The 27305-nt window shown below is 41.4% G+C and overlaps 1 protein-coding gene across 2 annotated transcripts in view; it reads right to left on the bottom strand.

Moving 5' to 3' along the window:
• Positions 1-22815, bottom strand: part of LOC117531746 (gephyrin-like) — a 73921-nt gene extending 51106 nt beyond the window's left edge. The window contains exons 1-4 of one of the 2 annotated variants that reach the window (XM_034194866.1): positions 22604-22815; positions 8316-8394; positions 4763-4820; positions 2645-2737 (exon numbers count right to left, since the gene is read on the bottom strand). In XM_034194866.1, the coding sequence (XP_034050757.1) occupies positions 2645-2737; positions 4763-4820; positions 8316-8394; positions 22604-22667 (294 nt within the window). In that variant the 5' untranslated portion in view covers positions 22668-22815. The remainder of the gene's footprint in view (positions 1-2644; positions 2738-4762; positions 4821-8315; positions 8395-22603) is intronic. The other variant, XM_034194867.1, reaches the window with a different exon arrangement.
• Between the last annotated feature and the right edge of the window lie 4490 nt (positions 22816-27305).

The following is a 27305-nucleotide window of genomic DNA, read 5'->3' on the forward strand; positions in this document are numbered from 1 at the left end:
TGACATGAAGGCTCTGGACAGCAACACAGAGCACTGGGAGGAACCAGCCGGCAATCGTGCCAGGTGGAGAAGTGTCCTGAAGGAAGGCCTAATGAAGGGAAAAAATGGCAAGGCAAGCTGAGGAGATGCGTTCTCGTAGAAAGAGGGCAAATAAACCCATCAATCCACAAATGGTCTTCAGATGTGCCAAGTGCGGAAGAATTTGTCTTGTATCGGCCTGATCAGCCACAGCAGAAGATGCACTAAGCACAATGGAGTCAACAACGAGGGCGTAACACCATAGTGGACCACGACTAAGACGCTGACTAATAGAGGTGATGACAATATAAACTAGTTGCACACAGACACCCAAAAATTCATGGAAGTGTATTTAAAGAAAGAAAAACAGAAACCACACCCACATGGCTTCACCATCACAGGTTCCTGCAGAAACCACTGCTGTACTCTTCCAGAACATCTTGGTGTTCCATTCAGACCACAATAGAGTGAAGCCAGAAATTTTAGAGCAGAGTACAGTATGGCTCTGCTACATCCCACTGAGGCTCAGGTCAGAGGAGAGAGGCGTCTCCTTAACAGATGGAACATTCAAAGAACAGGGCACAATCCCAGTCTCCAAAAGAGCACCAGACTATGGGTTACGTCTCAATCTGCAGCCTTTGACCACAATAATCAGTAAGTAATGCAAAGACAGAAAAGAATCCAGTCAATCATTTTCAAAGGATTATTAAGAAAAATAATATGAATGTTTTGACAGAAAGTGTTCAAATACGAGGTCTGTTAGAAAAGTATCCGACCTTTTTATTTTTTGCAAAACCATATGGATTTGAATCACGTGTGATTGCATCAGCCAAGCTTGAACCTTCGTGCGCATGCGTGAGTTTTTTCACGCCTGTCGGTTGCGTCATTCGCCTGTGAGTAGGCTTTGTGTGAGCAGTGGTCCACCCCTCTCGTCGGATTTTTATTGCGAATAAAATGTCTGAACGATTTGGAGCTTTGCTGCATCAAATTTTTCCAGAAACTGTGGGAGACCTCCAGGTGGACACCATTCGGAAAATTCAGATGGCTTTCAGGGACGATTTTATGGGGATTACACAGATTAAGGAATGCTCCAGCCGGTTTAAAGACCGCCCACAGCTGCTGAGAGCGCGGCGCACTCCGAGCGCCGATCGACAGGCTCAGACCCCGCTGAAACAACCAGATCATTTCCAACGTGAAGGCTTTGTTGATCCGGGACGTCGTCTGACTTCCACAAAAAAGGCAGAAGACGTGGACATCAGCACTTTTTCGGCACATTCCACTGTTACAGGAGTTTTTTTCATGGAAAGAGAAGCGGAGGGATGCGCCACGGAGCCGCTCATGGCGCGGGACAAAACCAGCTCCGTGTTGGTCTCACAGGACGGATTTCGGTGGCTTTTCAGTCGTGTGACTATCCGAGAAATTGTGCATAAGCTGGACATGCCACAACATGTCCTGTGAGGCTTCATCACGGTGTTGCTTTGCGCCATGCGGCTCCGCCACAACGTGCGGAATTCCTCCGCTCCTCTTTCCATGAGGAAAACTCCTGTAACAGTGGAATGTGCCGTTCATCTCCAAACTGGACGCTGTGTTGATCTGGGACGTCGTCTGACTACCACAGGAATTGCGGAAGACATGGACATCAGCACTTTTTCGGCACATTGAGACAGACATGCGGAGGAATTCTGCGCGTCGCGGCGGAGCTGCATGGCGCAAAGCAACGCCGTGATGAAGCCTCACAGGACATGTTGTGGCATGTCCAGCTCATGCACAATTTCTCGGATAGTCACACGACTGAAAAGCCACCGAAAGCCGTCTGAAAGCCATCTGAAAGCCGTCCTGTGAGACCAACACGGAGGTGGTTTTGTCCCACACCATGAGCGGCTCCGTGGTGCATCCTCCGCTTCTCTTTCCATGAAAAAAACTCCTGTAACAGTGGAATGTGCCCACAAAGTGCTGATGTCCACGTCTTCTGCCTTTTTTGTGGAAGTCAGACGACGTCCCAGATGAACAAAGCCTTCACTTTGGAAATGATCTGGATGTTTCAGCTGGGTTTCAGCCTGTCAATCGGCACTCGGAGTGCGCCGCGGTCTCAGCAGCTGTGGGCGGTCTTTAAACCGGCTGGAGCACTCCTTAATCTGTGTAATCCCCATAAAATCGTCCCTGAAAGCCATCTGAATTTTCCGAATGGTGTCCACCTGGAGGTCTCTCACAGTTTCTGGAAAAATTTGATGCAGCAAAGCTCCAAATCGTTCAGACATTTTATTCGCAGTAAAAATCTGACGAGAGGGGTGGACCACTGCTAACACAAAGCCTGCTCACAGGCGAATCACGCAACCGACAGGCGTAAAAAGACTCACGCATGCACACGAAGGTTCAAGCTTGGCTAATGCAATCACATGTGATTCAAATCCATATGGTTTCTGCAAAAAATAAAAAGGTCGGATACTTTTCTAACAGACCTTGTAAAACAAATAGAAAATCTGTGTACAGCAACACAACATCAGTTGCTACGAGGACTAATTGGCATGTTGTCACAGACACACAAAACCGGCAAGCAAGTAGAGGACATTGCAAACCAGATTTGCTTTATGTGAACATCGCCCTCTTCAAGCATGTGCATGTATACCTCAGGCGTAACATCTCGTGGGGCAAAGCCAGTTCCTCCAGTTGTAAGAATAAGATTCAGTTCCTGATCGTCACACCACTCCAAAAGAGTTTCCTGCAAGTTTATAAATACATAAACAATTTGACCAGTTTGCAGAAAGCCCATCTTTTCTTAAAATACAATGAAACAGCAGACAAGTACAACACATATTCCTGCTAAAGTGCCCTTTAGCAAAGCCTACAGGGTCATTCCATACTGAACTCAACACATGGCTTCCAGGTTTAAATCTCAGAATTGCTTTATTTTCACATGTTTTGTAGCTTATAGGCCCAATATGAAAAATTAAAAAATATCAGGTTCAGTCTCCAAATTTCTAAAAGTGTCTGAAAAAAGGGGCGTGAAACTTTTTGGCGTGGATGCCCACTTTCTATTTAATTTCATTTATTAAACCTATTCGCTCCACCAATAATTTTCATCACTTTTTAATCAAAAGATGAAGCAGCAGAACAACAATGGAACATTTCTGACCAAACAAGCGCCACATGCACTGGATTCTATGACAGGTGGCACGTTACTCTGTAACATGATAAGCATGACAGATGGCGCAAAATATTCCTTTTAAAAACTATATTAGCTCAAACAACTTTAACTTTTGCCATCTGTACAAACTGAAATTGACCTTTGTCAACATTTTTGTTGTTTTTACCCCATAACATTCAGTCATAGATTGTCTAGGGCTGCACGATATTGGAAAAAAAATTGACATTACAATTTTTTTTGTCCATGGCAGCATGAATTGCAATATATGAATATCATGCAGGAAATACCCCAAAACACTGTAGTAGATACTTCAGGCCTGCATGTGGTGCTGTAACGCTTTCACTGTGGAAGCATTTTGTGGAAGTTCCACAAAAACAGAGAAGAGGGTGAGAACGTGCATAAGAAGCTAGTCAATGTAGCAGCAAAAGGGACAAGCAAAAGGGACAAAGCAGTTCATTGAGTAAAATAAAGCCTTTTAAGAGAAAGAAGGCCTGTGGTGATAAGCTGAAACAGACTCATTGTGTACTAAAAGGTAAGCAGTGTATTTGTGCATTTTTAAAACAATGTCTGTGTGTTAATCCACTGGCTGGTCTGCAAATCGCAGACAAAGTGAAAGGAAGCACACCAAGTGAATCAAGTTTAACTATTAAAAAAGTGCTTTTATTCAGATTTGATCAGAGTTTTGATCAACAGGGTGAACAGTGGATTTATCAATGTGGATTTTGTTAAAGCTGCACTCCACAGCCCAGTCTTTCACAGGCTGTGTTCACATTTACATGCAACCTGTCTACTGACTGAATTTCACCGACTATCTGTGCTTATGGCCTGGAAACGCTCTGAAAGTCATAACAACGTGAAAAACAAAATACCTGGGAAATATCAATGTAGCAGCAGAAGGCCAGAATGTTTCAAAGCAACAAAGTGAGTAAATAAAGCCGTTTATTCTGACCAGTTTCTATGTTTCATCATCACAGCTGCAGAAAACTTATCAACAAAAAAACCTTTGTTCTAGAAGACGATGTTTAGAAATACTTTAATTCCTGATTGTGGAAACTGCTTGTGAATAAACACAGCGTTTTTAAAGAAGTCCCTCAGTGTTATAATATGGTGCTCTGGGTGTGTTTTCGGCAACTGAAAAACAAGTTGTCTTTTTTCAGCTGAGAACATGACTGATGCATACTGCCTGGGATAAGGCAGATATCACGCATTCGCATGAGAAGCTTTATTCAAGTAGATTCATGGTCTTTGCTGTCATTTGTTGGTTAGTAATGAAAAACAAAAAGCAGATTATTATCCTGATCACTTGGCAATGCAAACTTAATGTCATTATGCCACATTTGGAGTCCTGCAATGTACTAAATTGCACATGTGATGGCAATGTTGAAACGATATATTGTGCATCCCCAAGATAGTTCAAATTATACCTTCTTAGAATCTTCACAGTCAGACAAATAACATGATTAAAATGATATACTTCTCAATATGATTGGAGGATGTTAAATTTTTGACCCCTGTCTAATTCTTTAATGACTCAAAGTCATTCAGTCCCTTTAAGCGGTACTGATTAGGCCAAATGATGTTTTTGTTGAAGACACGTACCTTGATTTCATCAATCTCATCTGGAACGATCTTGTAGGCTGCTATAACTCCTCCCAACCTGTAGGCACAAAAGTGTAATATTCATGATAATGCTGTACAAGAACAGTGCATCCAGAAAGTATTCGCATTGCTTCACTTTTTCCACATGTTACAGCTTTATTCCAAAATAGATGAAATTCATGTTTTCCCTTCAAAATTCTACACACAATGACACCATAATGACAGTGTGAAAAATGTACATAAGTATTCACAGCCATTGCCATGAAGCTCAAAACTGAGCTCAGTTGCATCCTGTTTCCACTGATCATCTTTGAGATGTTTCTACAGCTTAACTGGAGTCCACCTGGGGCAAATTGAGTTGATTGGACATGATTCGGAAAGGCACACACCTGTCTACATATAAGGTCCCACAGTTGACAGTGCATGTCAGAGTACAAACCAAGCATTGTCGGAATTACAGAACTCCAAGACAGGATTGTCTCTGCACAAATCTAGGGATGGATACAGAAACATTTCTGCTGCTTTGAAGGTCCCAATGAGCAGAGTGGCCTCCAGCATCCAGAAATGGAAGAAGTTCAAATCCACTAGGACTCTTCCTAGAGCTGGCCGCCTGTGTAAACTGAGCATTTGGGGGACAAGGACCTTACTCAGAGAGGTGACCAAGAACCAGATGGACATGCTCTCAGAGCTCCAGCATTCCTCTGTGGAGAGAGGAGAACCTTCTAGAAGAGCAACCATGTCTGTACCAATCCACCAATCAGGCCTGTATGGTAGAGTGTCCAGACGGAAGCCACTCCTTAGAAAAAGGCACATGGCAGCCCGCCTGGAGTTTGCCAAAAGGCACCTGAAGGACTCTCAGACCATCAGAAACAAAATTCTCAAGTCTGATGAGACAAAGATTGAACTCTCTGGTGTGAATGCCAGGCGTCATGTTTGGAAGAAACCAGTCACCATCCCTACAGTGAAGCATGGTGGTGGCAGCATCATGCAGTGGGGATGTTTTTCAGCGGCAGGAACTGGGAGACTAGTCAGGATTGAGGGAAAGATGAATGCAGCAATGTACAGAGACATCCTGGATGAAAACCTGCTCCAGAGTGCTCTTGATGTCAGACTGGGGCAACAGTTCATCTTTCAGCAAGACAATGACCCTAAACACAAAGCCAAGATATCAAAGGAGTGTCTTCAGGACAACTCTGTCATTGTCCTTGAGTGGTCCAGCCAGAACCCAGACCTGAATCCGATTGAACATCTCTGGAGAGATCTGAAAATGTGCACAGACGCTCCCCATCCAACCTGATGGAGCTTGTGAGGTGCTCCAAAGAGGAATAAACAAAACTGCCCAAAGACAGATGCACCAAGTTTGTGGCATCATATTCAAGAAGACTTGAGGTAAGACTGGGTGATATGGTCTAAAAATAAAATCTCAAATGGTTTCCCCAAAAATTTTACTTCTGATTTTCTTTTCCTTTTTAAATAAAACAATAAGTACAAATGACAGCGGTAACTCAAAACAAGTTTATCTTTTCTTTTATCAAAAACTTCCAAGTAACCCCTATTTACCTCCTTGAAGTACCAGCTGTTCTTTTGTTTAAAAAAAAAAAAAATATATATATATATATATATATATATATATATATATATATATATATATATACACTCAACAAAAATATAAACGCAACACTTTTGGTTTTGCTCCCATTTTGTATGAGATGAACTCAAGATCTAAAACTTTTTCCACATACACAATATCACCATTTCTCTCAAATATTGTTCACAAACCAGTCTAAATCTGTGATAGTGAGCACTTCTCCTTTGCTGAGATAATCCATCCCACCTCACAGGTGTGCCATACCAAGATGCTGATTAGACACCATGATTAGTGCACAGGTGTGCCTTAGACTGCCCACAATAAAAGGCCACTCTGAAAGGTGCAGTTTTATCACACAGCACAATGCCACAGATGTCGCAAGATTTGAGGGAGCGTGCAATTGGCATGCTGACAGCAGGAATGTCAACCAGAGCTGTTGCTCGTGTATTGAATGTTCATGTCTCTACCATAAGCCGTCTCCAAAGTCGTTTCAGAGAATTTGGCAGTACATCCAAGCAACCTCACAACCACAGACCACGTGTAACCACACCAGCCCAGGACCTCCACATCCAGCATGTTCACCTCCAAGATCGTCTGAGACCAGCCACTCGGACAGCTGCTGGAACAATCGGTTTGCATAACCAAAGAATTTCTGCACAAACTGTCAGAAACCGTCTCAGGGAAGCTCATCTGCATGCTCGTCGTCCTCATCAGGGTCTAGACCTGACTCCAGTTCGTTGTCGTAACCGACTTGAGTGGGCAAATGCTCACATTCGCTGGCGTTTGGCACGTTGGGAGAGGTGTTCTCTTCACGGATGATGCGAAGGAGATGTGTTGCACTGCATGAGGCAAATGGTGGTCACACCAGATACTGACTGGTATCCCCCCCAATAAAACAAAACTGCACCTTTCAGAGTAGCCTTTTATTGTGGACAGTCTAAGGCACACCTGTGCACTAATCATGGTGTCTAATCATCATCTTGGTATGGCACACCTGTGAGGTGGGATGGATTATCTCAGCAAAGGAGAAGTGCTCACTATCACAGATTTCGACTGGTTTGTCAACAATATTTGAGGGAAATGGTGATACTGTGTATGTGGAAAAAGTTTTAGATCTTTGAGTTCATCTCATACAAAATGGGAGCAAAACCAAAAGTGTTGCATTTATATTTTTGTTGAGTATATATATATATATATATATATATATATATATATATATATATATATATATATATAATTCCACCACAGTAAGCTGCTTTTTAGCGGGAGTTTGTTTGTTGTAGCGGTCTTGTTCCCCTCGTGCATTTCTCCCACACAGCTGGATGCCTCCGTTTTAGATGCTGGAATGTTTGTTGTGCTGCTGCTTTTTGTTACAATGAGCTTTCGACAAACTTTGCAGCATGCAGTCACTTTGTCCACGTCTGTTGCCGCAAACCCAAACCAGTTCTAAACCACTGACAATACAATTCCTTTCTTGGGAACAAACTTCTCGCTCTTGTTAGTGGTAGCCATGCTGTTATTGTGAAGGAAACAAGGCGGTGGGGGGAGCTACAGAAGCTCCTGAGGGCAAAAGGTGAGCTGTAGCAAGAGGCGAGAAAAAACTCAAATGTTTTAAATTGTCCCAAACAAAAAACTCAAATTTATCAATAAAATCAATAGCCCAGGCATAGGCTAACTTGAGGCTGTAACTGCACCCCAATGTGCATAAACAAAGTACTGAGCAAAGTGTGTGAATACTTATGTTCATGTAACTTCTTATTTTTTTTAATAAATTTGCAAAATTTCAAAATAATAATAACTTTTCATGTCATTATGGGACAGAGTAAAATATTGAGGGGAAAAAAATGAATTTACTCCATTTTGGAATAAGAGTGTAACATAACAAAACAACTGTGAATACTTTCCAGATGCACGGTATATGAATACATTATATTTGTGTAAATATCTGTGTATAGATGGACTCACAGCGAAGGATCATGGACCAGATCTTTCAGGTTGACTCCACTCCTGTCCTCCGCCAAGTTCTTAAAACAACTGTCACTGACTGAAGAAAGAAGAAATTTTTAATCAACATATTGGTATTCAAAGAGCAATAATGGTCTTCAATGAACATTTGAATCTTGGAACTGAAACTTGTCACTTTTTATTAACCAAAATACCGTACGAGGGCTGTCAATAAAGTAACGGTCCTTTTTATTTTTTTCAAAAACTATATGGATTTCATTCATATGTTTTTACGTCAGACATGCTTGAACCCTCGTGCGCATGCGTGAGTTTTTCCACGCCTGTCGGTGACGTCATTCACCTGTGAGCACTCCTTGTGGTCCGTGCGTCGGGACGCAGCCGCCGCTGTGCGGCGGCACAGGAAAAACACCTCCATGTTGATAACCATTTGTAAAATCCAGGTGGCTTTTGATGGCTTTCAGTGGAGTGAGTATATGAGAAATTGTTTAACAGGCAGGACATGTTCCAACTTGTCCTTAAGGCTTTCAACAGAGGTGTTTTTCCTGTGGCGGAGCGTCGCGGCGGCTGCGTCCCGACGCGCGGACCCGTCCGCACGTCTTTCATTAAAAAAATCTCCTTTAACAGTGGAATATCCGGATAAAATGCTGAAACCGACTTCTTCTGAAACTTCTCTGTTCTCTCACGACGTCCTGGATCAATAGAACCTGAAATGTGGAGGTTTTCAACTTGAACAGGCTGATGACGCCGCCTGAGAGCGCTGCGCGACGTCTCGCACCGTGAAAAGTCCTTAAAGCGACAGTCTCACCTCAAAATCTCTCATCAGCCGTTAAAATTTTCACTGAAAACCAGCTTAATTTTTCGAACCGTGTCCACTTCGATGTGTCTCACAGGTTTAGAAAAAATTTTGATCAAACAACGCGCCAGTCTCTCAGCAACTTCTCAGACAAAGGAATTCCGACGAGGGGCTGGACGACTCCTCCCACAAGGAGGGCTCACAGGCGAATGACGTCACCGACAGGCGTGGAAAAACTCACGCATGCGCACGAGGGTGCAAGCATGTCTGACGTAAAAACATATGAATGAAATCCATATAGTTTTTGAAAAAAATAAAAAGGACCGTTACTTTATTGACAGCCCTCGTACGTACGAAAATTACCAAAAAAAATACTGAAAAATGATCAGAAATATTCTGTATTTTAACTAAGCTCAATTCTCACAAGGAGAAAACTGAAAGAGGTCCAAAATGAAAAATTAATCTAGAATTAATATAATTACAACAGTAATATCAGTTTACATGTTATAGTCAGTGATATTTTAAACCTTCTAAAGCAACTACAGACATTCTGCAACTTGGTACAGACTTCCAAGACATCATTATCTTACAGTCCAGTCTGTAGGTGCTGCAGGTTTGTGCACTATGATCTACATTTTTAACTCCACTTATAAATACAAGATGTGTTCTTCGAGTAATATCAGGTCATATCTACTCATACCAAAAGGGCACTCAGGGAGGTATGAGAGTGCATACATCATTATTGGGCAAAAACGGCCAGACTTTACTGTATTGCTCAAACAGTGAAGCGCAGCACAGATCTGGATCACCAAACATTAATCAGCTCTCAGCTGCAGCTAGTTTGTTTTCATTTTGTACCTTCATCAATGGAGCTACATTTTCTCTCAAAAATTATGTACATCATTCTGATTTATTGAAGAAACTAAGAGTTCTCTGAATATTATCTGGGAATATTTTTATAACTTTACAAATACTATATAGCAGACACGTTTACGAAATTAACAACTGAGAAACAGAGGAATGCATCATGAGCCAAGTCGCATGATCAGGAAATTAGACTATTGTGTTTAACATGATTTTGTGTGTAGTGTGACAAATCAGTTTCAGTAGAAATTGTACAGCTCATAACAGACGTCAACAAGTGGAGAAACTTAGATTTATATATTTAATTCACATGACCGCTTCACAGCTGACAAGCATCTGTCCTGGCTTCTTTTTTCTTTCATTACCACTGACACAGAACATGACCACATTGGTAAAATACAGTATTCCACTGTGATAACTTAATCAGTGTTTGAACTCATTACTAGATTATTTTTGTATTCAATACATCAACACCCATAAATAAATTCAAGTCAAAATATAAATAACTGACAGAAGTAAACTGCTGTCAAGAGCACATCAACATCACTCATGTATTTTTTTCTCTAAAACAAGAGATTTTGGGGATGGTTGTTTTAAAGATGTGGGGATGGACCGGTTGTCTTCTTTGGTGGTGGCATCCAGAACGGTTCCTGGTGCCATGGATGCGGTGAAGCGCGTTAAGCTCCTTTCAGGTGGAAGCTTGGCTGCGTCCTCTTCTTCCATGGTTTGGAAGCTTCACTACCAGCAAAATTCAGCAGAGTCCAGCGGGACGAATAAAATCTAGCAATGCAGTCTATGTACGGACAAAAAGACCTAAACGGATTTTTCGCTGGACTGGCATAGGGTTGTGTACAATTGCGGAGGCATGGTGTACAGTAGCGCAGTGTTGCATAGACTTGCATGCAGTAGTGAAGTGTTGTGTAGACTTGCGTAGAGCACTGCATCCAGTGCTCTATGCCGAAAGTCCGTGAAAAAATTTAAACATGCTTAATTTTGTGCATCCATTTTGCAGACCCCTTTGCATCCCTCAGCTTATTGCCACATAGGGCTGCATAAACTTGGCGTAGGGCTGCATGAGTCAGTACACCGCATTACGCAACTCTACGTTGGCCCGGTGTGAAAAGGGCTTTACCAGCACATGCTCCCAGGTTTGTTACATTTCAGAGAAATGTCTACTGACAAAGAATGAATTAAATCTGCCTGTGTAAGCAGAATATTTGATTAGAATTTACTTTTTTTTTTTTTTAAATCAATGAAGACCAAATCCAGTTAGAAATTAAAGCGATACCAATAATTAAACACAAAGTTAACCCTCTGGGGGTCCCAGGGCATTTTTTTGGATAGTTCACTCGCCTGGCATAAATGTTTTATTATTGCTGTTAACAGCTCTCCCTGCATCCCACAATCAAGCTTTATGTCTCTTTTTTCTCAGGACAACCTGTGCTTTCAGAATATATATGTTTTTGTTGTGTTTTATAAGTGTAAAAGGTTTACAATCAAAAATAGGCAAGGAAAAAAAACAAAGCGAAAAATAATTTTCCACACACATTTATTCAAAACACACAGCAAACTATAATAAACAACTGTTTTGACACTTTATAAAGGTAATTTGAGGTCTTGTGTGAAAGTCTGCACAACAGAAAGGTTCAAAACACAAATGCATATTTTGAACAATATATACAAAATAGTCTATGCGTTTTGTTGTCCATTGATATGGTAAACAGTGCTTTACGCAGAAAAAGCAACAGAGTTATCCAGTAACATTCACATGCAAACTAGTTGAGCAATCCTGATAGTTACACACTCTTTGTTTGAGCATGTGAGATTGTCATCAGAAGCTCTCCGTTTGCTCCTGCTTTCACTGATCGCTGTGCATAATGGCGCAGGGCACACTGAGTATGTACTAATAGTATGTACTCATTGGAGCACCCAGGGGGCTATTCAAATGGGCCAACTAGTAACATATCACTTCTGAAAACAATCTTTGGCTTTTCACGTGAGGTAAATCTGCCCTACGATTGGATTTACCAATTCCGATTGGACACTCACATTGCGCACGTCATCACACAGCTTCTATGAGGACTACAAAGATGGACGATGGCTGGCTCGAAAGTCCGCGGAGTTAACTTTTCAGCAAAAAAAAAAAAGAAGTAAGTTTCTATCTTATGTCATTCAAAAGTTATTTATAATTTAGTAAAGCTTGGTCTTAGCCATCGTATATGACGGCGTCAGCCCCAGAGGGTTAAACAATTCCACTTAGATATTTTAAAACCCATAGCCCTCATTATTTTGTAATTTTTCATTGGCATTATTAAAAAAAAATATATATATATATATATATATATATATATATATATATATATATATATATATATATATATATATATATATATATATATATATATATATATATATATATATATATATATATATATATATATATATATATATATATATATATATATATATAGTCTACCCTGGCAGGGCTTTTTGTAGGCTTGGTGGACCACAAGGCTAGAATTTAATTTTTTTAATAAACAGGTCATCTGGTCTGTATTATTATATAGGGGAGACACTGCCCAGCATTTGATGTGGCAACATAACAGATCACCAGGCAGTGAGTTTAATTTTCCATCTTGCCAAAGAGCACTACTTTGTGTGTGTGTGTGTGTGTGTGTGTGTGTGTGTGTGTGTCCACACAGATTCAAAGGGAGTAAAAGCTGTTCCTCTCATGGAAGGAGAACAGTTTTTGCAGTTTTTCTCTAGTCAGCTGATACTTCACATAAACTCCCTGTTCTTGTCAGGATTAGCACTCACAGCTTTCAACAGAAGATTCCAGATGTCAGACAAATTTTGACATCTACCAACATATACGGACAAACACCTCCAAATATATTTTTGCACTGCAGACTGTAATTCATAAAATGCACAAATTTCAGAACTTGGAAGTTCTCAACGTAGATTTTCCAAACCATCTTGAGCATAGGACGAGTATGACACTTCAAGTATGAAGCTTTTAGCAGACCTGGGAGTCACAGCTTCAACACCAAACAACAATGGAGCAGCACAGTCTCGTCTGAACCTCTGCGTGATACCGCGGGATTTCACCACTTCCAGGGAACGCCTGCCATTGCACAACACAAACACAGCATCACTTCACATGGAAAGATGGGGTACTGTTTTGTTTTCGGCTGCAATCACCGCAGCAGTTGCGAAATGTACAGTGGAGAAGGGTAGAGAAGGCAAATGAGCGAGGTTGTGTCAGTAAATGTTAGCCTACACACCTTGACAAAGTAGCTGCAATCTCTCGCCTGTACAACCACCTCCACATTTGAGCTCCATGTCATAAACAAACCGTAACACGTCTGCTTTCCACCACATCATCACTTTTTCACTTTTTTGCCGTGTAATTTGCCCAAAAACTCAGAAAATGCCATGTTTATGATGGGGTCATACAAGGGTTATCCCCAGATGTAGGATTATTGCGTAATATTTTACCCCTTTAGTGTCCACCCTCAAACAAGACTGCGCTGCCCAATTAAACAAGACTTTGTTCATTCATGTTATATCCAACACTGCTCTGTGACTTCTTTTTTTTTTTTTCCCCCTCTGGCCAGCTTTCATTTTTCTGAACAACAATGATGCGTCACAGCTGGCTGTCTCTAACTCCATGGTGCCAAGAAGCACTGGTTCATCATCTTCTGTGAACTGGAAGTAGAGCAATCGGAGCACTTTATGATTGGAATTTAATGACAGTTAAAAGTATTTTGGCTACGTGTGTGGTCAGAAAATTAAAAAATTAAAAAGGAAAAAGCCCACAGCACAAAATGGGAGCTTTACTGACCTCCTGAAATTCCTCAACAAGAGTGAGTGTCAGTCATTAAAATACTTCAAGTTTGTTGTGCTACTCGACTTTGTTGCCACCACCCTGTAGCAATATTTATCGACACCCTTAAGTTTTCACTGGCTGTTTGCCTTGTATGCAAAGTACAACCCCTGGCAAAAAATATGGAATCACCGGCCTCGGAGGATGTTCATTCAGTTGTTTAATGTTGTAGAAAAAAAGCAGATCACAGACATGACACAAAACTAAAGTCATTTCAAATGGCAACTTTCTGGCTTTAAGAAACACTAAGAAATCAAGAAAAAAATATTATGGCAGTCAGTAACGGTTACTTTTTTAGACCAAGCAGAGGAAAAAAATATGGAATCACTCAATTCTGAGGAAAAAATTATGGAATCACCCTGTAAATTTTCATCCTCAAAACTAACACCTGCATCAAATCAGATCTGCTCGTTGACACTGACCCTGTGCCATGACATTGACCCTACGTGTCTTCTTGCAAGGAATGTTTTCGCAGTTTTTGCTCTATGGCAAGATGCATTATCATCTTGAAAAATGATTTCATCATCCCCAAACATCCTTTCAATTGTCCAAAATATCAACATAAACTTGTGCATTTATTGATGATGTAATGACAGCCATCTCCCCAGTGCCTTTACCTGACATGCAACCCCATATCATCAATGACTGTGGAAATTTACATGTTCTCTTCAGGCAGTCATCTTTATAAATCTCATTGGAACGGCACCAAACAAAAGTTCCAGCATCATCACCTTGCCCAATGCAGATTCGAGATTCATCACTGAATATGACTTTCATCCAGTCATCCACAGTCCACGATTGCTTTTCCTTAGCCCATTGTAACCTTGTTTTTTTTCTGTTTAGGTGTTAATGATGGCTTTTGTTTAGCTTTTCTGTATGTAAATCCCATTTCCATTAGGCGGTTTCTTACAGTTCGGTCACAGACGTTGACTCCAGTTTCCTCCCATTCATTCCTCATTTGTTTTGTTGTGCATTTTTCGATTTTTGAGACATATTGCTTTAAGTTTTCTGTCTTGACGCTTTGATGACTTCCTTGGTCTACCAGTATGTTTGCCTTTAACAACCTTCTCATGTTGTTTGGTCCAGAGTTTAGACACAGCTGACTGTGAACAACCAACATCTTTTGCAGCATTGCATGATGATTTACTCTCTTTTAAGAGTTTGATAATCCTCTCCTTTGTTTCAATTGAGATATCTCGTGTTGGAGCCATGATTCATGTCAGTCCACTTGGTGCAACAGCTCTCCAAGGTGTGATCACTCCTTTTTAGATGCAGACTAACGAGCAGATCTGATATGATGCAGGTGTTAGTTTTGGGGATGAAAATTTACAGGGTGATTCCATAATTTTTTCCTCAGAATTGAGTGGTTCCATATTTGTTTTCCTCTGCTTGGTCTAAAAAAGTAACCATTACTGACTGCCACAATCTTTTTTCTTGATTTCTTATAGTGTTTCTTAAAGCCAGAAAGTTGCCATTCGAAATGACTTTAGTTTTGTGTCATGTCTGTGATCTGCTTTTTTTTCTACAAAATTAAACAACTGAATGAACATCCTCCGAGGCCGGTGATTCCATAATTTTTGCCAGGGGTTGTACTTCCAAAAAGCACTTTGCCTTTTTTTTCCCCCCCCATTTTCAACCATTCTAATCTGGGCCATGTGGTTTATCTTGAGCCATCTATGGTTAGCAGCCATCCACTTCAATAGCAACCCGTGGCTTAAGCAGCACTGAATTCCACCACAGTGCGGGTGGGTGATGCAGACAATATTTTAGAGCAATACTCACGTCTAATCCACAAGTGTAAACTAATGAACAATTCATTCCCTCTTGACCAGTGTCAGAGACCGAACGGTCTCCACCTAAAAATTGGTCCACCTGTTTTCACTGTGCATACATCATTTGGGACCACAGCAGCTCTTCTGAGTCTGACTCTCTTCGCTGAAAGTGATCAAAGGGAATAAAGTGTTTATTAACCATCAGATGACAAGCATTTTTAGTGTAGTTATTCTGATCAGGAATTTATGTCAATAATCCAACTTTCATTTTTGTTATTTCAAGTAAAATACAATTTTCACTTACACTTAAGAAGAAGACACATACAAATGAATATTTTTTTTCAGCCAGCTCTTTCTATTAAAAAAAAAAAAAAAAAATCATGAGACAGGATTTGTTTTAAAACATCCAATTTTTGGGTGGAGATGGAAATGACTGATATGCTGTGGAGACCCCTAATGGGAGAAGCCAAAACAATATTTAAACTAATCTAATTGTCATTTGCACTTATAGGAAGAGGACACACTTTTTTCAGTTGAGCGAAATAAAGAAACATTTTTCAGCCATAATTTATCTGCAGCTCATTTAAAAAAAAAAAAAAAAAAAAAACGCATTGCGAACTCAGAACTATATAGAAGTTTGAGTTGACTGAATGAATCATTACATCTTATAAATGAATCATTACATGCCCCATTTCAAAGGGGCATTCATCTTTGTGTAAGTCATTGACCCACTGAAAATGTCATATTGAAGAAATCTTGTGTTATCCTGTAGGATTTTTAAATACATATAAAAATACAGCAGACATTCTAACTGATTTACCACATTCAGTTTGATCAATGATGGAATTGATGGAATATGGACAGTCAGACAAAACTGAAAGGTTTTAAGTCAAAGTATATGTAAACTTATGTTCACAACTGTAGCCGCATGTATTAAAAGATATACAGTCTGTTTTTTTTGTTGTTTTTTTTAAATTAAGTCCTAAGAATTTTCTTCAGTACCACTATAATTTTATTCCATAGCATTTAAATACTGGTTTCATAATATATTGCCAGTATGATCAAAATTCGCACTGTCTGAAAAAAAAAAAATAGAATTTCTGCCCCTGAAGGCAAGAATTTCAAACAATCAGACAGCCAGGACCTACATGTAGTAGCGATGTTGGATCACATAGGGGCTTCCGCCGACTTGTGCCCAGGATGCTGAGAAGCACACAGTAGGGATGTCCCGATCCGATCACGTGATTGGAAATCGGGCCCCATCACGTGGTTTCAGACTTGATCGAAATCGGACGTTGCATCCCGATCAGGAATCCGATATAGATTTTATCCTCATTATTTTGATCAGCGCTATTTCAAGCTCATTATTGCAAATTAATGGGCCTTTCGCGCGTCGGAAGCGTCAGACGCGTTGCTTTTTAGAGGCGTCAGAAGCGTCGTTTTAGCTCAGCTTTTGATGCGACGCTTCTGACGGGAGCGCACATTGCCGCTTGTCGGCAGGCTGACGCGGTCAAAGTTCAACCCAATATATCTTTTTTTTTTTTTTTTTTTTTTATTGAACAAAAGAAAAAACATAAGTTCAACCGGACATTCTCGCACATGCGTGCGGCTGAAACCGATTCCAGAGGAGAAAAGGGAACAAGAGTTGCGCAGGAATTTGGGAAGAAGAGATGGAATTGTAACCCGGACAGAGGTGGGGGGAGTTACGCGCGCAAAGTTTCTTTCACAGAGCTGCTGTTGGTGTGTTTACGCTCTCAGCCTGACGCCTCGATGGAATGACAAGAGGATGATGGACACTTTCCCACCGAAACTCTTGCTCAGTCATCCTTCCGTGCGCAGCAGGACCCGGTGCTGACCAATTCCTCTGGACGATGAGCTGTCATCTGATTAACAAAAAGAAAAAAACAAAGTGTCCTGTGATCGTTTGTCTGCAAAACGGAGTGAACGATGATGTGCGCACGTGCAACGTGCACATTCATCACATTTAGGAGCGCGTCTTAAAGAGCTTCCGTATTCATTCACGTTCACGGCGCTGCTCTAAACTTCTTGAACACTGATAAAGTATCAGAGGGGTACACTGAGGACTGTCAGGACACAAATGTAAGTTGTTTTTTTTTTTTCTTTTACTTTTCAAGTTGACTTTTGAACTTTCGACGCTCTGAGGTGTGATGTAGCTTCGCACTGTCCAATAGGAACAATGCGTCGGGCCAAAACACAAAGACTAGTGGCAGAAGCCACTGATCTGTACAAATGGTAAATGGACTGCATTTGCTTTTCCATCTGCATCAGACGCTCAAAGCGCTTTACAATTATGCCTCACATTCACCGTGATGTCAGGGTGCTGCCATACAAGGCGCTCACTACACACCGGGAGCAATAGGGGATTAAAGACCTTACCCAAGGGCCCTTAGTGATTTTCCAGTCAGGTGGGGATTTGAACCACAGATCAGTACAGAAACCACGTGTCTGAAGAAAAATCCTTGGAAATGTTTTTTGTTGTTGTTACCTCAAAATTTCTGATTACTGTTTAAAAAAAGTTTAGAACACTTGTAATTAAAATAGCTAAATCAATAAATGGTTCTTTAGAAACCTTTCATCTATAAATTAAAACCACCTGTTATTTCAGATTAGATAATTTCTTGTTTAACATACGGAACCTTGGACATTTACACTCAACAAAAATATAAACGCAACACTTTTGGTTTTGCTCCCATTTTGTATGAGATGAACTCAAAGATGTAAATCTTTTTCCACATACACAATATCACCATTTCCCTCAAATATTGTTCACAAACCAGTCTAAATCTGTGATAGTGAGCACTTCTCCTTTGCTGAGATAATCCATCCCACCTCACAGGTGTGCCATATCAAGATGCTGATTAGACACCATGATTAGTGCACAGGTGTGCCTTAGATTGCCCACAATAAAATGCCACTCTGAAAGGTGCAGTTTTATCACACAGCACAATGCCGCAGATGTCGCAAGATATGAGGGAGCGTGCAATTGGCATGCTGACAGCAGGAATGTCAACCAGAGCTGTTGCTCGTGTATCGAATGTTCATTTCTCTACAATAAGCCGTCTCGAAAGGCGTTTCAGAGAATTTGGCAGTACATCCAACCAGCCTCATAACCGCAGAACACGTGTAACCACACCAGCCCAGGACCTCCACATCCAGCATGTTCACCTCCAAGATCGTCTGAGACCAGCCACTCGGACAGCTGCTGAACCAATCGGTTTGCATAACCAAAGAATTTCTGCACAAGCTGTCAGAAACCGTCTCAGGGAAGTTCATCTGCATGCTCGTCGTCCTCATCGGGGTCTCGACCTGACTCCAGTTCGTCGTCATAACTGACTTGAGTGGGCAAATGCTCACATTCGCTGGCGTTTGGCACGTTGGAGAGGTGTTCTCTTCATGGATGAATCCCGGTTCACACTGTCCAGGGCAGATGGCAGACAGCGTGTGTGGCGTCGTGTGGGTGAGCGGTTTTCTGATGTCAATGTTGTGGATCGAGTGGCCCATGGTGGCGGTGGGGTTATGGTATGGGCAGGCGTCTGTTATGGACGAAGAACACAGGTGCATTTTATTGATGGCATTTTGAATGCACAGAGATACTTGCAGCAGGATAATGCACGGCCCCATGTTGCAAGGATCTGTACACAATTCTTGGAAGCTGAAAATGTCCCAGTTCTTGCATGGCCGGCATATTCACCGGACATGTCACCCATTGAACATGTTTGGGATGCTCTGGACCGGCGTATACGACAGCGTGTACCAGTTCCTGCCAATATCCAGCAACTTTGCACAGCCATTGAAGAGTGGACCAACATTCCACAGGCCACAATTGACAACCTGATCAACTCTATGCGAAGGAGATGTGTTGCACTGCATGAGGCAAATGGTGGTCACACCAGATACTGACTGGTATCCCCCCCCAATAAAACAAAACTGCACCTTTCAGAGTGGCCTTTTATTGTGGACAGTCTAAGGCACACCTGTGCACTAATCATGGTGTCTAATCAGCATCTTGATATGGCACACCTGTGAGGTGGGATGGATTATCTCAGCAAAGGAGAAGTGCTCACTATCACAGATTTAGACTGGTTTGTGAACAATATTTGAGGGAAATGGTGATATTGTGTATGTGGAAAAAGTTTTAGATCTTTGAGTTCATCTCATACAAAATGGGAGCAAAACCAAAAGTGTTGCATTTATATTTTTGTTGAGTGTATTTTTAGACAAATAACATGGAAATTTTTACATTTTTAAAGTCTGGTAGATTATTACTTGATTGTTTAAGCTACCTCAAGGAGAAGTGCACTGTTTAAGTGATAATAAAATAAGGTGATTAAAATGAAATTATTATATATTTAGCATTTGTTCATTGTTCATTCAGTTTTTTAAAGTATCGGCTCAGGACTCGGTATCGGCAGACACTCAAAATCAGATGACTCGGAATCGGATCAGGGCCAAAAAAAACCTGATTGGGACATCCCTAGCACACAGCAACAGCCAATCAGAGTAAAGACAGGCAGAACGACATCAACTGGCTGCTTGCTTGAGCAAAATAAACCAAGATGGCAGAAATTGCTCAAAAATATCTTATTTCTGTATAAAACTAAAATGTTTCACATATATTTTAGTTTGTTAGCAAGTCTAAAAGTGCTGTTTTTGAAACCAGATAGCACCTCCGAGGTGATTTGCAAGATATCACGCACATCACATAAGTGTATCAGTTCAAAGGTAAACTCAAAACCTCCCACATTCTCCTATACACACCGTTAGAAGGAAAAGATTATAATATTCACTATGGAATTTCCCCCAGGTAAGTATGATCTTGTTAATAAAATGAGCTGTAATTTTCCAACATGTTACAAAATTGAAGAAATACAATACATTATGAAGCTTGGATTTTGGTAGAAACTAAATGTTGTCAGTTTTGTGAAATTTGAGAAGCGCTTGCAGCTTTAAGAAGCAGGTGAGTTGCGTGATCAACACTGCTTTGAGTTGATCTGAGGAACATTCTGAAATCACCTGCTGAGGTGATCACCCACAATAAACCAAAGACCTTCTACGACTCTCTTATAGCCTCTGCTCTCCTCTATGCTGTCGTATGTTGGGCCCTGGGCAGCACAGAGCGGGAGAGAAAGAGACTGAATAAGCTGGTCAGGAAGTCCAGCTCTGTCCTGGGCTGGTCCATGGACTCTCTGGAGGAGGTGGCTGAGAGGAGGGTGTTAACCAAGTTCAAATCCATCATGAACAACTCCTCTCACCCTCTGCACCGGACTGTAGTGGAGCTGAACAGCTCGTTCAGTGACAGGCTGAGGCACCCTCAGTGCAAGAAGGAACGATACCGCAGGTCGTTCCTCCATGCCGCTGTCAACCTGTACAATAACACTGTGAAATAACCACATGCAATAATATGTCCACAAATCATGTGCAATAGCAACTCGTTTACAAATCCCTGCACTAATGTGTATATATATATATATATATATATATATCCATCCATTTTCTTATGTCTTGTACTGTTACAAGTATTATTACTATTGCTTATCTTTGCACACGCTGTTTGATGAACATTTTCCTCTACTTGCACCCATCTGTGTGGTTTTTTTTTTAAGAGCTGATGTAACGTGAATTTCTCCTTTGTGAGATCAATAAAGTTTTATCTTATCTAAACATCCTGTTGGCCCTTTGCAACACACAGTCACCCATTTCGGAATTACTTTAATCAAATTAATTCTGACAGACTGCTCTAACATGTTACAATCTGGACTCATCTGATGATGAAAAAGCACCCTTCAGATTTGGATTATTACTGTAATTAAGAGTGCAAACAATTCTGCCAAATCTACTGCACGCACATATTAAAAAAACAGCATCTTTAGACGCATAAACACATTCTCTTCAGCGCAGATGCGCCCCTGTTTCTCGTCTTTGATGTTTTAAAAACTGGCATCATGATTTGTGGATTTAATCAGCATGGCATGGGAACACGTTATGAAAGGTCGTGCAGTCAGCTGGCTGGACAGCAGGGTTAGCAGCTGTTAGCGCATAAGCTAGTTCATCAAAACCCTGAGATTTTGCAGGCAGCTGCTCGCTGGCATCCTCTTAGCATGATCCTCACGTCTCTCCCTGCGATGACAACTGGAGGCTGTCCTACACCGCGGACTGGTCCCAGTCCTCCTCTGCACGACTCACAGGCTAATAAGTTTAGCTACAATACTATTCATTTCACCGTGGTGCTGAATTAACAGTGTGATTTATATGTAACGAGGTGCCAGTCAGTCTGTTAAAATACTACTAATAAAAAAGACCATTTGCCTAAAATCAAACACAGCGGTCGAACAATTCCCCCAAAACACGCAAAAACCACTGACTGCGTCCGAAACATCAGCACTGCAAGGAGATATGAATAATGCAGCTGATGTAGGTAACGCTACACGGCTAGAAATGTAACGTTATTTTACGTCAAGACAGCAACAAAAGATCAGAAACCCGACGACCCTCCTTTCAAAATTAAGGCGCCAATTTTACTTCAGAGCGACTCGCCAAACATCTGCTAAAAATAACTGCCTACTTTTGAAAGGCTTCACCGGAAGTTCCGTCCCCCTGCGGTCACACGACGGATATTAAAACGTCTCACTGTATTGCCGTGCGGATTTATAAGTAGAACAATAAACACGAGAGCTAACGCCTACGTGAAAACAAACACCGTGCAAAGCTCCGATTAAACATCGCCACCAGCGCGGTTTAGAAGCTAAACGCACATTTGTGCGGGCTTGTCGAGCTGCGCCCTGCTAACATTAATGGAACCGGTTAGCACGCTGGCTAACGCTAAGCTAGCGCTGCAGCGTAGACAGCTCGTACCGTGACACCGACACACACGGACAGCCAACGGACAAACGGCACAGAGTTGGGGATTTGGCGTAGTTTTTTTTTTTTTTTTTTTGTCAAACGCGGCCCTTACCCGTCAGAATGCCCACTCGGGTCTGATGGTCGTGGTTAGTGAGCACCATCCCGTCCGCCGCCATGTTTACAACCTCTGTGTCTGCACTGACGGCACGTGCATAGAAACGCTGCGATGGCGCGCGAGCTGTTGCACCTCTGCGCGTGCGTGTGTCCTTTGACGTGAATGCGATCCAAGTTTGTGTTCGCGAAAACCCATAAATATACAGTTTATGGCAAGAAAAAAAAAACCTGCAGAATCTTCAGGACTAGTGTTTTTTTTTTGTTTTGTTTTGTTTTGTTTTTTTGCCTCTTTTTTTACAGCCTCAGATAGTTTTCCGTGTTAGCGGATGAGTGTGCATGCAGCTATGGGCCGCGGACTTCGGAGAAAAGTGGGCCCCCATCCACAGGTTGGCGTCAACAAATAGTATTAGACCATCCGCGTGTACACCCCCCCCCCCCCCCCACACACACACACACACACACACACAACCACAACCAACCCTATAAATTTGGTGTCATTACAAAGATTAGGATGTCTAACTGGTAAGAGTAACAATGCTGGGACTCACCATGACATATGAGTGCTTTTATAAGGTAAGATAAGATAAACTTTATTGATCTCACAGAGGAGAAATTCACGTTACGTCAGCTCTTAAAAAAACACACAAGATGGGTGCAAGTAGAGGAAAATGTTCTATCAAACAGCGTGTGCTAGGATAAGCAATAATAATAATACTTTAACAGTACAAGACATAAGAAAATGAGGTAGAAATAGAATATGTATGTATATATATATATATAAGGTCTGTCCATAAAGTATCGTACCTTTTTTTTTTTTTTTTTTTAACTATATGGATTTGATTCATATGTTTTCACGTCCGATAAGCTTGAACCCTCGTGCGCATGCGTGAGTTTTTCCACGCCTGTCGGTGACGTCATTCGCCTGTGAGCACGCCTTGTGGAAGGAGTGGTCCCGCCCCGTCGTCGGATTTTCATTGTCTGGAAATGGCGGAATGATTTGGGTTTTTTCCATCAGAATTTTTTCAGAAGCTGTTAGAGACTGGCACCTGGAAACTATTCGAAAACTTTATCTGGCTTTCAGTGAAAATTTTACGGGCTTCACAGAGAATAAGGTCAGGTCTGGTAGTACAGCTTTAAGGACCCCTTTAAGGATGCTCAGCGCGCCGCGCTCCGAGCTGCGATGACACGACACAAGCCACCGGACCATTTCTGAGCTGATGGCTCTGTGGATACGAGACCGTCGTGTGCTCTTTCTCTGGTTATCACAAGAGCTGGACATCAGCCATTTTCTAGCAGATTTCACTTTTAACAAAAGATTTTGTCATGGAAAGCCGCGCGGAGGCTTCGCGAGTCACGACCGATTCGCTTTGGAAGCGAGACAAAGGAACACCTCTGTTTCAGCGTGTCAGAGGACAAGTTTGGACATGCCTATCTCGGCTTTCAGTGCTTACCAGTCCAGTAAGTACCAGTGAAATTGTGGAGAGCTGGACATGTCCAAACAGTCTCTAACAGCTTCTGAAAAAATTCTGATGGAAAAAAAACCCAAATCATTCCGCCATTTCCAGACAATGAAAATCCAACGACGGGGCGGGACCACTCCCTCCACAAGGCGTGCTCACAGGCGAATGACGTCACCGACAGGCGTGGAAAAACTCACACATGCGCACAAGGGTTCAAGCTTGTCTGATATGAAAACATATGAATCAAATCCATATAGTTTAAAAAAAAATAAAAAGGTACGATACTTTATGGACAGACCTCGTATATACACACATACATGCATATACATACACACCCACATACATACTTATATATATGTATACACACATATACATACATACACGCATACACGTGCACACACACACCTATACAAATACACATATACATATGCATATATATATATATATATATATATATATATATATATGTGTGTACATACATATATAAGTACATATGCACATATATAAACATGATTGGGATTGAAAAAGAGATAGAATTTTATTTACAATATGTGAAATGGAGTTTAGATGTGGTAAGGTGACATTAGTGCAGGGATTTGTAAACGAGTTGTTATTGCACATGATTTATGGACATATTAATATTGCACGTGATTTGTGGACATATTGCATGTGGTTATTTCACATTGTTATTATACAGTCTGACAGCAGCAGGGAGGAACAATCTGCGGCATCGTTCCTTCTTGCACTGAGGGTGCCTCAGTCTACTGAACGAGCTGTTCAGCTCCACTGCAGTCCGGTGCAGAGGGTGAGATGAGTTATCCATGATGGATTTGAACTTAGCTAACACCCTCCTCTCAGCCACCTCCTCCAGAGAGTCCAGAGGACAGCCCAGGACAGAGCTGGACTTCCTGACCAGCTAATTATTATTGACCTACCCTAGCTAAAAGAAAGTGTCCAATTATGAAATCTGACATTTGTTCCGCACAACATGAAGTGTTACCAAATTGTCATCTTTTAAGCAAATAGAACATATAAGACACCAGATGAAAGCTATCTTTGAATAGAATTGACTACATTTTGAATGATGTGCACAGCTTTATTGTGTCCAAAGCTATGCTTGATTGAAATATCATACGCTGTGCAAAAAAAATTGCTTGCACAAAACTGAGAGTATACGAGTTTAGCACAATGAAAATCGCTGCAAAAAAGAAATATACCATTTCAAAATGCAACTTTCCAGCTTTAATTTCATGCAAAAATTGTTCATATTGGCCATTTCACAAGTACCTGGCATCATATACGCACAAACCAGGTGGAACATACCAATGAGTACAATGTGCTTCTTGTATCTTTCAGGCTTGTGTTGTGTGGGCCGCCAGAAGAGGAGGTACTGCTGGCCCACCACCAGAGGGCGCCCTGTCTGGAGTGCGGGCTCCAGGCACCAGAGGGCGCAGCCGCCTCACAGGAGCAGCCAGGGTGACAGCTGTCACGCATCACCTGCAACAGCTGTTACCAGTCATCTGATCGGCAGGAGTATATCAGCAGGACGACGTCTCCACCTCTTTGCCGAGATATCGTTTCTACCGAGAAGGTAACGTACTCAGCTAACTGTTTGACAGTGATCTTTGTGACTTTGTGCATTTCTCTGAGAGAACTTCCCAACGAGAGGTGGAGGTAGCTTACCTGCCGTTCGGATTCCTGGGTGCGAACGCGCCCTCCTTTAACTGTTCTTTATTCCTCGCCAGCAGTACCAGGTCCGACACGCGGAGGCAGTGGCCACCTGGGAGTTCGGGACTTGGCGGCTCCAGTATTCCCGGGGTCTGGTGGCGGAGGAAACCGTGTAGTTCCGGTTCTACTTTGGAGAGGCGTCTCCTATCTTCGAGCCTGCCCACACGACACCTGTGTGAATTTGACTTTGTCCTTTATTGTAATCTGTTGTCCTTGTTGTGCATATTCACAACAGTAAAGTGTGTTATTTGACCTATTCCATTGTCTGTTCATTTGTGCCCCCTGTTGTGGGTCCGTGTACTTACACTTTCCCAACAGCTTGTTCCAGATCACAGGGTTTTCTTTCACACAAACCCCATGTCGAAGGTTGTAATGACGCACTCTTGGCCTACTTCATGTGTGGCCTCTTCTGCTACTCGCAGGCATTCTTTGACAATTTTGTATTCCTTAATATGGTGGTTAATGGCAAGGTAGTAAGCCAGTGTTGTCATACTCGTATGTCACAGTGAGTTCCACTATTTTTACTTTTACTAGTTATTTTTGTAATCTAGACAGCCCAAGCTTTCTAATGATACTAAATTTATACTGTTTACAGAACAGTATAGTACAGTAATTCCCCGAAGTCCGATGGTGCTAGTGCTTATCTACGGATTTGTGGGGTCAAATGGACAAGAGTCCAGAACAAGCAACAAACTCGGCACATGGATCATCCCATCAGGTGTAAGAATGTTTTAGAATCTCTGTTGCCATTTGAGATTAAGGGCAGTTCCATAACACGGGGATGCAGCAGCACACAGCATGCTCCTAGACCAGACCTGTAACCGGCAAACAGTTTTGATGTTCATTCCCATCAGATCTTTGTGATATCATATATGAAAAATATTCTACAATAAAGTACAAGTAAATTCTATGTATGTTGATTTTTGTTTGTCAGTCCATCGTTTTTTCACCAAAAGTTAACTTCTCAAATGAATAAACAGTCAAGACCTTGTCACACATCTGAGCAGCTTTTGTCACCATCTAGTGGGTGATGTGAGCATTTCAGAGCTTCTGTGCATTTCCTACTTGAAACCCAAAATTGTGTTAAAAAAGGGGCATTCGTAAAGTCAGAAATGCGTGTTTGTTTGTTTGTTTTTGTTTGTTTTTTGTTTTGGTAGGCAGATCTTTGAGCTCCCCGTATTGATATATAAAAATTAAAATTTTCACAGTTTTACTGTTCTTGAGTTTTAGGACAGAAGGTTTTGCCATATGGATGGACAGATGGACAGCAAGTTCACTTGACAAACACAGCTCACAGTTGTGAAAAAGTAAATCATATCTCACATTGTCAAAGAAATTAAGTATGAGATGAGATTTAAAGAGTTTTTTTTTTTTACTGCCACCTAAAACCAAACACCTTTTCCTTGATTCTATGACCACCCACAAAAATTTATTGTGATCTGGAAATGAAAATTTATCATTTTAACCTCCACAGACAGACATGAAATCACATATTGTAACCTCCACCCTTCT

The sequence above is a fragment of the Thalassophryne amazonica genome, chromosome 19, assembly GCF_902500255.1.
Source record: "Thalassophryne amazonica chromosome 19, fThaAma1.1, whole genome shotgun sequence".
Lineage (NCBI taxonomy): Eukaryota > Metazoa > Chordata > Actinopteri > Batrachoidiformes > Batrachoididae > Thalassophryne > Thalassophryne amazonica.